General features: G+C 40.9%; 2 protein-coding genes across 2 annotated transcripts; one reads left to right on the top strand and one right to left on the bottom strand.

Moving 5' to 3' along the window:
- Window positions 1-3,681, bottom strand: LOC135528122 (properdin-like). Its single transcript, XM_064956958.1, has 10 exons — window positions 3,410-3,681; window positions 3,067-3,205; window positions 2,805-2,986; window positions 2,539-2,709; window positions 2,230-2,424; window positions 1,911-2,084; window positions 977-1,165; window positions 689-800; window positions 325-451; window positions 1-224 (listed from the first exon to the last, which is right to left on the bottom strand). The coding sequence occupies exons 1-9, from the start codon at window positions 3,462-3,464 to the stop codon at window positions 325-327; spliced, it is 1,344 nt and encodes a 447-aa protein (XP_064813030.1). The 5' UTR covers window positions 3,465-3,681; the 3' UTR covers window positions 1-224.
- A 1,408-nt stretch (window positions 3,682-5,089) lies between these two features.
- LOC135528123 (NADH dehydrogenase [ubiquinone] 1 beta subcomplex subunit 11, mitochondrial-like) lies at window positions 5,090-10,118 on the top strand. The gene is made up of 3 exons (XM_064956959.1): window positions 5,090-5,353; window positions 5,584-5,714; window positions 9,905-10,118. Exons 1-3 carry the CDS (start codon window positions 5,168-5,170, stop codon window positions 10,032-10,034), a joined length of 447 nt encoding a protein of 148 aa, XP_064813031.1. The 5' UTR covers window positions 5,090-5,167; the 3' UTR covers window positions 10,035-10,118.
- Window positions 10,119-10,822: the final 704 nt, after the last annotated feature.

Here is a 10,822-nt window from a genome sequence, read left to right on the forward strand (position 1 = left end):
TTCCTTGAAAGGAAGTGAACAATGTCTTTTATTTCTTTAGGAAATGACATTATTATAAAAAATGTAGTCATAATAAACTACTTTGTGTTACTACTGGTTCATGAACGCTGCATAGACATATGTGACCAAAGGCAGTGAAATCACATGTCTAAACAATTCAATGTGTCATTTTCTAAGTTGACAATTCTTATCCCCCTCCAGGCTTGTGTTTTGATCAAAAGACTCTGAAAAAAGTCAGACGTTTAGAGATAGCATTAGAGCTGACCAAAGTCCATTTAAATGGATTTTGCAACTGTGAAATCAATGTTAATGATAAGGTATTACCTATGTGTCACATAGAGGAACCTTTATACAAGCCAGAGTCTCTTTTGTGTCCTTCAACAGTGTGCAGTTCACTTTTGGCTCCCCTTCAAAATATGCTTTAGTCTTAATAGGATACCCTATTGCCTCCCTGGCATGGAAACAAATAGCAAATAAAGAGTTAGATTCACCCAATTTACACCTGACACACCAAACAATAGCAGAGTGCACATATTTCACACCGCACCAGATAATATTGAATGTGCCACTGAGCCCATGCAATGCCTAAATCATGTTTAGCCTACTTATTGAGAGGCATAAGAGTAGATACACACAAATTACTTGGTTAATCAGTGTGTAATAACAGTATACTATACAGTCTCCTTACGGGTATTCTGAGAGATTAGGTATGCACTTGCGTTCTCTGGTCCTTTTGACTCCTTCTCCACATGGGGGCTCACAATGACTCCACTCACTCCATTCACTCCACTTACCATCAACTAAAACACAAGCAAAGCATTATGTGAGGAACATAACTTCTTAGCCTACTGGTCATGAAATCTGACTTGTATTCAACTATCACTGAAAAACAATGCAACACTTGGATTGAATTAAAGTTGAAAGAGGCATCAAAACAAACACAGCTCAATCAATGGAGAAAAAAAGAAGAACTCACAGTAGCAAGATTTAATGTCAAAGCAGGGCCTGTAGTCTGTGATCTTTCCTTCACACGTCAACCCACCAAAACCTGTGTGTTCACACCATCTTTGGCGTCTTTGCTGTCCACCAATTTTTCGACACTTAATGTTTCCTCTATTAGATTTACATTCTTCCCATGTCCCCCACTGTGACCACTGACCATCCACTGTGGAACAAAGAAATAACTATTATCCCCATGGGAAGACTTTCAGTTCTTAGGAGGGCTTGAAGGATACAATGATTTCACTACTGAATACCATATACAGTGTTACGAAACCAACTAGCTAGCCTACAGATGTTGATACACTCGCTATGTCTAGGGGTCCTAAGATTAGCTAAATAGTCTGTAACCTGATGTAATCTGTGCATTTATGTGAAAAGTAAAAGTATGCGGACAGCATGTGCCCCCAGAGGACAGCAACCTTAACTCGGTCCAGGGCCAGCATCGTCTTGAACCCCAGCCAAGGGGATTATCATTTGTTCAGTTTATGGTGACGGAAATAATTATATACAAAAAGAAAAGAACAAAAAAACAAAACTAAAAAGGTAACACAAAACAAACACTGGCAGGCCGTACCTGTGTGCTTATCATGGCCTCGCACAATACTTGGACCCCATTACCGCTGCCACCTAGAGCTGTGGTGTGGAAGGGTGCTGTCTATCTTTTGTTAACACTAAACTACGCCCCATATCATAACAACAGTAATAGTATTACTGTTAAAGTATATAATGTTATAATTACAGTGACTAAAATAAACATCTGACCTCAGTTGTGTGAAAGCTATAATCCTCTCAAGAGAGGCTAAGTTTGATCAAATGACTCATTCACTAAAAACAACATTTGCTCAGAGGTTAATAACTGATGAAATGGGCAGAGGGAATGGGTTATTCTCTGGCTGTCAGTATTTTACCTGGGCAATGGTTTTTGGTATTGCAGATTTGTGTGTCTTTATTAGATCCAGAGCAGGGCAGACCTCCATGTTTAGTGGCTGGGTTGTCACACTGTCTGAGCATTTCATTAACCCCCACCCCACAGGTAACGGAGCAGGAGCTGGGGGGGCCCCACGGTCCCCAGTTACCATTCACTGTTGAGGATAAAGGGGGAGGTTTGTTTTACATACACTATGAGTATATGTTATTGCTACATTCTGTGTTTGAATACAAGCAATAGCTTTAGGATATCAGTCAGAACCTCAGAGGAAAATTTGATTGCTTTGCCATGTCATTTACCAGGACATGAAGGAAGCTCATCACAGGTCCTAGTTTCGCTCCCTAACCCAGGACATTCATCACCAGGGGGCACTGAGGATGGTGGTGGATTGGAGCATGATCTGCAGCGCCGCTGTGTAGGTCTGGGTAAATCCTCCCTTTCACAAGTGCCTGAGCATGGCTGCCAACTCTCCCAGTTTGACCAACCACCATGGGCTACAGTCGAAATAGGAGGTGAGTGGTGAAAACATGTCAAACTTCTATCATGTATGGAGATGGTTATGCATTACGTGAAGGACTAGAATGTGTCTAAATCATGATGGTCTTTACTTGGACAGACGCGATCAACCACGCAGTGTTCCTCCTCTTCACTTGGACCTTCGCAGCTGCTTCCACATCTAGGTGGTGGTTCGGTGCATGTCCTCATTCTCTTTCTCATGCCCTTCTCACAAGTTGCTGAACAGGGCTGCCACTCACCCCACTTGCTCCATTGTCCATGTTCTGAACAATTTTCAGCAAGATCATCAAAAGAGGCACAAAATACCTTGACTTCAGATATTATTGAATTTATGTTCCCTGTTAGAAAGGGTCTGTACCTGGACAACAGTCTGGCTCAATGCACACTTTGGTCTCTAACGTTAGTTTCTGAAGCTCTTCAAGGCTACTCTTCAGAGTACATTTTCCCCGTCCCTGGCATTCTCGCCGTCTCTGCGAAACTCCCTCCTTACATGGGACAGAGCAGTGGCCCCAAGTAGTCCATTCAGACCATGAAGCTGGGCTACAGGTGACATAAAACACACCATATCACATCCTGCACTGGGACATTGTCGTCCAAATCTGAAACCAATTGAGACTCACCCACAAAACTTGCATTTTCCATCTGCTCCAATGTAGCCATAGTGAGGGTTAAGACAACAGTCTTCAATTGTCACCTCTCCCAGGAGATCGCCACAATCCCCATTATCAAACCTGCTGTAACATTTCACCTCCTGTGATACTGGAAAAATATAGATTGAAGCGGTGACTAGAACAATCATTTTTTCTAGCATTTTACCATATTATTAAAAAGTAATGTGATGTGTCTAGCATAATAGTGAAGTGTTGTATTCACATATCAATATACTAAATATCACATTTAGTTTACTGATGTTATGAGGTTGAAAATAAATATTTATTTTTAAACAATAATAAAGTCACTGACCTGATTCCCTGAAGGTGATCAACAAAACCAATGAAGTCCACAACACCTGGACCATTTCTCTGTCAGTCTATGCCTAGTATTTCTTACTCTAGCTCTCTGTCCACTCTCACTAGCAGGCTTCTCCAGAGATACTGTATATAATGATGAGATGGAATTGTCTCTGCCCTAACAATGGGAGTCGTCCCAAAGGCGAGGAAGGCAGGTGATCTGCTCTGCATATCAGTCTCTCTATGATTGGTCTACTTATTGCTGTATTCTCACAGGAGTGGGCCCTCTCACTTCACCTCTTCCCTCTGGTTTATGTTTCACTTTATTGGAATTTGGAAACAAATAGGAAAGGCATGCATCCCATTCCCGTAAGGTTAATAAACTCATACCTCCCCCTGACCATCATGACCTTTTTGCAGCATTGTTACGCAATTGTTGCACAAAATGCCAGATGCACTAGCTAGCTATGTTTAAGGATCCACTCAAATCTAACTGCCTGTAGCTCAGGACATGCATATTCTTGATACTATTTGAAAGGAAACCCTTTGAAGTTTGTGGAAATGTGAAATGAATGTAGGAGAATATAAGACATTAGATCTGGTAAAAGATAATACAAAGAAAAGAAACATGCATTTTTTTTGTACAATCATCTTTGAAATGCAAGAGAAAGGCCATAATGTATTATTCCAGCCCAGGCACCATTTAACCACTAGATGACAGCAGTGCATGTGCAACGTTTTAGACTGATCCAATGAACCATTGCATTTCTGTTCAAAATGTATCAAGACTGCCCAAATGTGCCTAATTGGTTTATTAATAACTTTTCAAGTTTAAAACTGTGCACTCTCAAACAATAGCATGGTATTCTTTCACTTTCATAGCTACTGTAAATTGGACAGTGCAGTTAGATTAACAATAATTTAAGCGTTCTGCCAATATCAGATATGTCTATGTCCTGGGAAATTTTCTTATTACTTACAACCTCATGCTAATCGCATTAGCCTACGTTAGCTCAACCGTCCCACGGGGATCCACCGATCCTGTAGAGGTTTTAAACATAGAAGACTTACAGACTTTAGGCAATATAAAAGACGAAAGTGAAATAAAAATATGTAATCAAATAGTATAAAAGCGACAGGCAGTGTATTAAAGATACAGTTTAAGATCTTGGATGCCTGATTACCATACATTTTGAAGACATTCATTCTAATCACTGTATGAATGAAGCAATTTGGAAATACATGAAGCAATTTTGGCAATTTGCCCAATAATAGTGCATAACGTTTGCCTTTAAATTTTTTTTGGTAATTTAGTAGACGCTCTTATCCAGAGCGATTTACAGATCATCTAAAAGGTTGCTAGTCGAGAAAACCACAAATCATAGTCATATTAAGTTAAACTTCTCAAAGCCTCTATCAGCAAAGTCAGTGCTAGTAAGAAAAGAAAAGTGTGGGTGTTAGTGCTAGAAAGGCAAGGGTGCTCATTTTTTCCCGTATTTTTTGAATTCGTTGAAATCTTGAATTTGATTCAATATTTGCTCAACCAACATTGCACCTCATAAGAAATATATTTTCGCAACTACCTGCCTTATCTCATTATTTCCAGTAGGCTGTGCTCGTGGTAGGTAACATCCACTGACAGCAGACACATCCCACCCAGTAGGCGGCGATCAATAACCTCTTTTGATATGATCTGCTTCTGTTCCACAAACTGAAGAAAAGGGCAAAAAATTCCGGTACCGGGTCGACACGACAGTGTTGCCCTGTCAAAATGCTCGCCCGGTTGTCACGGTTTAGGCCTGCCTTGGCCCGTTTTCGCACAAATCCGGCGTTTTGGGCTCGGTTCGTATCGCAATCTCCACCCTCGGGTGCTGCTGGTTCGGCCACTGTATCGGATTTGCAGCCCTCACGTGCCACGGAAAGTCATGGACACGCAGAGGTCAGCGCGTTCGAGAAGGTGAGTTGGTTCTGAATCTAAACGGAAATACCCTACTCTTGCTAGCCAGCTCATATCTGGTATTATTGACAATATTACACATTCAATGTAGTTCAACTTAACGATACACATTCCTTCAGTCAAACATGGTGCCTAAATACTTTACTAACTGCACTCAGGTGTAGTAAATACTAGCTAGCAAACAATCCAGTGTAGCATGAAAGCATAATAACAATATCTCATCTCTACAGAATCGAGATTATCATGGGTTCTCTCAGGATCCTGTCGTTGACGAGTGGAACATGAGGATGGCCTTCTTCTTTGGCATCTCCATGGCTATTGTGGTTGGGGGTACCTTCATCCACTATTTACCAGACCATGGGTATGTTTAAGCACACTGCACATCCCTCTTTGTGGCTTGATCTTCATCACTTGCACAATGATGCAAGTAGGTGCACAATGAGTAAGTGACAACTGAAAAGCCGAGCTACAGTAAAAATATAACACTGCTAGGAGGACCCCACAAAAAACGAGCTAGATGAATGCAACCAAACTACACTGATGAATGTTTTAGAACAGATATTTTCAGTTAAAGGGACATTCCAAAATTGCTCTACTTCATATTCATCATCAAAACCACCACCACATAAACATGTGAATATTGCACGTTTCTATGTTTTGTAGTAAAAAAAAATAGGGGAAGATAAGTCTAGGGACTTTTAAGTGTCCGCTTCATATTCATCATCTCCAGTACAACCTCAACATATGTGAAAACTGCACATTTCTATGTTCTGTAGTAACATCATCAACCAATTAGTATGCAATGCACACTGATGTTACTACAAAACAGAAATTTGCAGTTTTCACATATAATTGAAGTCGGATGTTTACATACACTAATGTTAGTCATTAACTCGTTTTTTTCAACCACTCCACAAATGTCTTGTTAACAAACTATAGTTTTGGCAAGTCGGTTAGAACATCTACTTTGTGCATGACAAGTAATTTTTCCAACAATTGTTTACAGATTATTTCACTATCACAATTCCAGTGGGTCAGAAGTTTACATACACTATGTTGACTGTGCCTTTTAAACAGCTTGGAAAATTCTAGAAAGTGATGTCATGGCTTTAGAAGCTTCTGATAAGCTAATTGACATCATGAGTCAATTGGCAGTTTACCTGTGGATGTATTTCAAGGCCTACCTTCAAATTCAGTGCCTTTTTGCTTGACATCATGGGAAAATGAAAAGAAGTCAGCCAAGACCTCAGAAAAAATTGTAGACATCCACATGTCTGGTTCATCCTTGGGAGCAATTTCCAAATGCCTGAAGGTACCACGTTCATCTGTACAAACAATAGTACGCAAGTATAAACACCATGGGACCACGCAGCCGTCATACCACTAAGGTTATACGTTCTGTCTCCTCGAGATGAACGTACTTTGGTGCAAAAAGTGCAAATCAATCCCAGAACAACAGCAAAGGACCTTGTGATGAGGTTGGAGGGAACGGGTACAAAAGTATCTATATCCACAGTAAAATGAGTCTTATATCAACATAACCTGAAAGGCCGCTCAGCATGGAAGAAGCCACTGCTCCAAAACCGCCATTAAAAAAGCCAGATTACGGTTTTCAACTGCAGATGGGGACCAAGATCGTACTTTTTGGAGAAATGTCCTCTCGTATGATGAAACAAAAATAGAACTGTTTGGCCATAAAGACCATTGATATGTTTGGAGGAAAAAGGGGGAGGCTTGCAAGCCTAAGAACACCATCCCAACTGTGAAACACTGGGGTGGCAGCATCATGTTGAGGGGGAGCTTTGCTGCAGGAGGGACTGGTGCACTTCACAACATAGATGGCATCATGAGAAAATTATGTGGATATATTGAAGCAACATCTCAAGACATCAGTCAGGAAGTTAAAGCATGGTCGCAAATGGGTCTTCCAAATGGACAATGATCCCAAGCATACTTCCAAAGTTGTGGCAAAATGGCTTAAGGACAACAAAGTCAAGGTAATGGAGTGGCCTCAATCCTATATAAAATTTGTGGGCAGAACTGAAAAAGCATGTGCGAGCAAGGAGGCCTACAAACCTGACTCAGTTACACCAGCTCTGTCAGGAAGGATGGGCCAAAATTCACCCAACTTATTGTGGGAAGCTTGTGGAAGGCTACCTGAAACATTTGACCCAAGTTAAACAATTTAAAGGCAATGCTACCAAATACTAATTGAGTATGTATACTTCTGACCCACTGGGAATGTGATGAATGAAAAATGCTGAAATAAATCGCTCTACTATTATTCTGACATTTCACATTCTTAAAATAAAGTGGTGATCCTAACTGACATACAACAGGGAATGTTTTTAATTAGGATTAAATGTCAGGAATTGTGAAACTGGGATTAAATGTATTTGGCTAAGGTGTATGTAAACTTCTGACTTCAACTGTATGTTGGTGCTGGAGATGAATATGAAGCTGACACTTTAAAAAAAGGCCCTTTCCTGATGTTAGAAGACTTACCATACGACAGTTGGCGATGTGACCAGAGTGTACTGAGGCCCAGCTTTATGCAAATCATCAGATGTTCCTGGGGGGGGGGGAATTGGGCAAATTGTACAACAATTTCATAGGTTTTACTGAGTTACAGTTCATCTAAGGAAATCTGTTAATTGAAATGAATTAGGCCCTAATCTATGCTCTTCACATAACTGGGAATAAAGACATTCATTTGTTGGTCACAGATACGTAAATAAAACATTTTTAAAAAGGAACCAGTTGGAGAGAACCATGCAGCACGACATCTCCTTCGCATAGAGTTGATTGTGGCCTGTGGAATGTTGTCCCACTCCTCTTCAATGTCTGTGTGATGTTGCTAGATATTGGTGGGAACTGGAACACACTGTCGTACACCGATCCAGAGCTTCCCGAACATGCTCAATGGGTGACATGTCTGGTGAGTATGCAGGCCATGGAAGAACTGGAACATTTTGCACATCCAGGAATTGTGTGCAGATCTTAGACATGGGTCAGTGCATTATCATGCTGAAACATGAGGTGATTGTGGCGGATGAATAGCATGACAATGGACCAGGATCTCGTCACGGTATCTCTGTGAATTCAAATTGCCATCGATAAAATGCAATTGTGTTCGTTGTCTGTAGCTTATACCTAAACATACCATAACCCCACTGCCACCATGGGGCACTCTTTACAATGTTGATATCAGCAAACCACTCACCCACACAATGCCATATACGGTCAGCCATCTACCCGGTACAGTTGAAACTGGGATTCATCCATGAAGAGCACACTTCTTCACTGTGCCAGTGGCAATTGAAGGTGAGCATTTGCCCACTCTGTTACGACTCTGAACTGCCGTCAGGTCATGACCCTGGTGAGGACGACGAGCACACAGATGGGCTTCCCTGAGACGGTTTCTAACAGTTTGTGCAGAAATTTGGTTGTGCAAACAGATTCATCAGCAGTCCAGGTGGCTGGTCTCAGACAATCTCACAGCTGAAGTAGCCAAATGTGGAGGTCCTGGGCTCGCGTGGTTACGTGTTCTGCGTTTGTGAGGCCGGTTGGACATACTGCCAAATTCCTTAAATCAATGGAGATGGCTTATGGGGGAAAAAATGAATATATAATTATCTGGCAATAGATCTGGTGGACTTTCCTGCAGTCAGCATGCAAATTGCACGCTCCCTAAGAACTTGAGACATCTGTGGCATTGTATTGTGACCACTGCACATTTGTGTCCTTTTGTCCCCAGCACAAGGTGCACATGTGTAATGATCATGCTTTTTATTCAGCTTCTTGATACGCGAACCTGTCAGGTGGATGTATTATCTTGCCAAAGGAGAAATGCTCACTAAAAGGGAAGTAAACAAATGTGCACAATTTGATAGAAATATGCACAAAAAGCGTATGTACAACTTTTGGGTTCTTTTTATTTCAGTATCCAGTTGATGTGGGGGTAAAGGAGCATACTTATCATAGCACAAATTCACATTTTCTTTTGGATAATAGGGTTTCAAATGGACATTTTAGTCATTTAGCAGACGCTCTTACAGTAGTGACTGCATATCTTTTTCGTACTGCTCCCCCGTGGGAATCAAACGCAAAACTCTGGCGTCGCAAGCACCATGTGCTACCAATGGAGCTACATAGGACCATAAGCTGTATTACAATGGACTGATGGAACTTTGGATAGAGGACCAGTCAATTCCACAAGTCAAAGCTGCGTTCCTGGACTCTAAAAATGACACCGGTGCATATAGATGTCGGAATTCAGATAGGACATCTTCGTGCTAAAACAATCTAGTTTTTAAAACAATGGCTCGTGACAGGGTTAAATGCACTGAAATCAGCACCGTCTACTTTTTCCTTTTTTTCAAATTGATGGCATCTTGGAGCTAAAATGGTGATCATGTATACTGTGCTAATGGGATTCATTTTTTTTGTATAATGGAGAGCAATGTGCACTACGGCAAACAACTATGTGCTATATTGAATTGATCATCAAACACTATTTGATTAGTCTTTTTGACCTGTTTTTCTCACCAGTATGAGGCAGTGGGCCAGGAGGGAAGCAGAAAGGTTGATCACACAGAGGGAGGCTGCAGGTCTTCTTCTTATGGAGGAGAACTACTATGACCCAAGCAAGATTGTGCTACCAGGAGCCGGAGAGGAGTAGGATGTACTATAAGAAGCTGTTCACTGAATGTTTATTTCTAACTTTTTTCTTGTCAGTAAAATGTAATAAATGTCTTCCACACCATTGATCATTTTTTTGTAGTCAAACTGAATAGCCCTAGGTAGCAACTGACTATTGATGACAATGAAATAGTATGATAGTCAAACTACTGCAATAATTGCTCTGCGAGCCCCTTGTACCTGCCATGGGCTATATCTCCAATGGATGACACCACAGCAGTGAAAGTGTAACATCATCATGCACCACCTGCAAAGGAATATTACAGTAGGAGACACCATCTCCAGGAAGTCTGGAATACATTGACAACACAATGATGGCATGGGTGCACAGTAGTCATCAGCAATGTGCTGGTTATTGACAAACTTTAATTTGGTCTAATGACCATTTTGAAAGAAAAAGACATGGCTTTAAGTATCTACTGGTAACTAAGCAAGATAATGCACGTAACTGTGATGAATCAAAGCCTCACTGACAGCTGTTGTGCAGTATGTCCACGCTGAAGCATTCTGTATTAAACCTGATTGTCAGTCTTCAAGGATGCTCAAATTTGTCCACAGCACCTTATCACAATGCATTCAAGGATAGGCTTCAGTTAAGCTCTATTATGAAACTTCCTAAAACGTCAAAGTTCCACCCCTGATTCTCAAATAGTGGACAGGGACCAAATCTAGTCCACAACATATTTTCATGTTGCTGGTTTAACATTTAGTAGATTAAGAGATAATCTTTACAAATTGTAATGGCTGTTACAAAACTATTTAAATATG

The sequence above is a fragment of the Oncorhynchus masou genome, chromosome 33 (assembly GCF_036934945.1).
Source record: "Oncorhynchus masou masou isolate Uvic2021 chromosome 33, UVic_Omas_1.1, whole genome shotgun sequence".
Classification (NCBI taxonomy): Eukaryota; Metazoa; Chordata; class Actinopteri; order Salmoniformes; family Salmonidae; genus Oncorhynchus; species Oncorhynchus masou.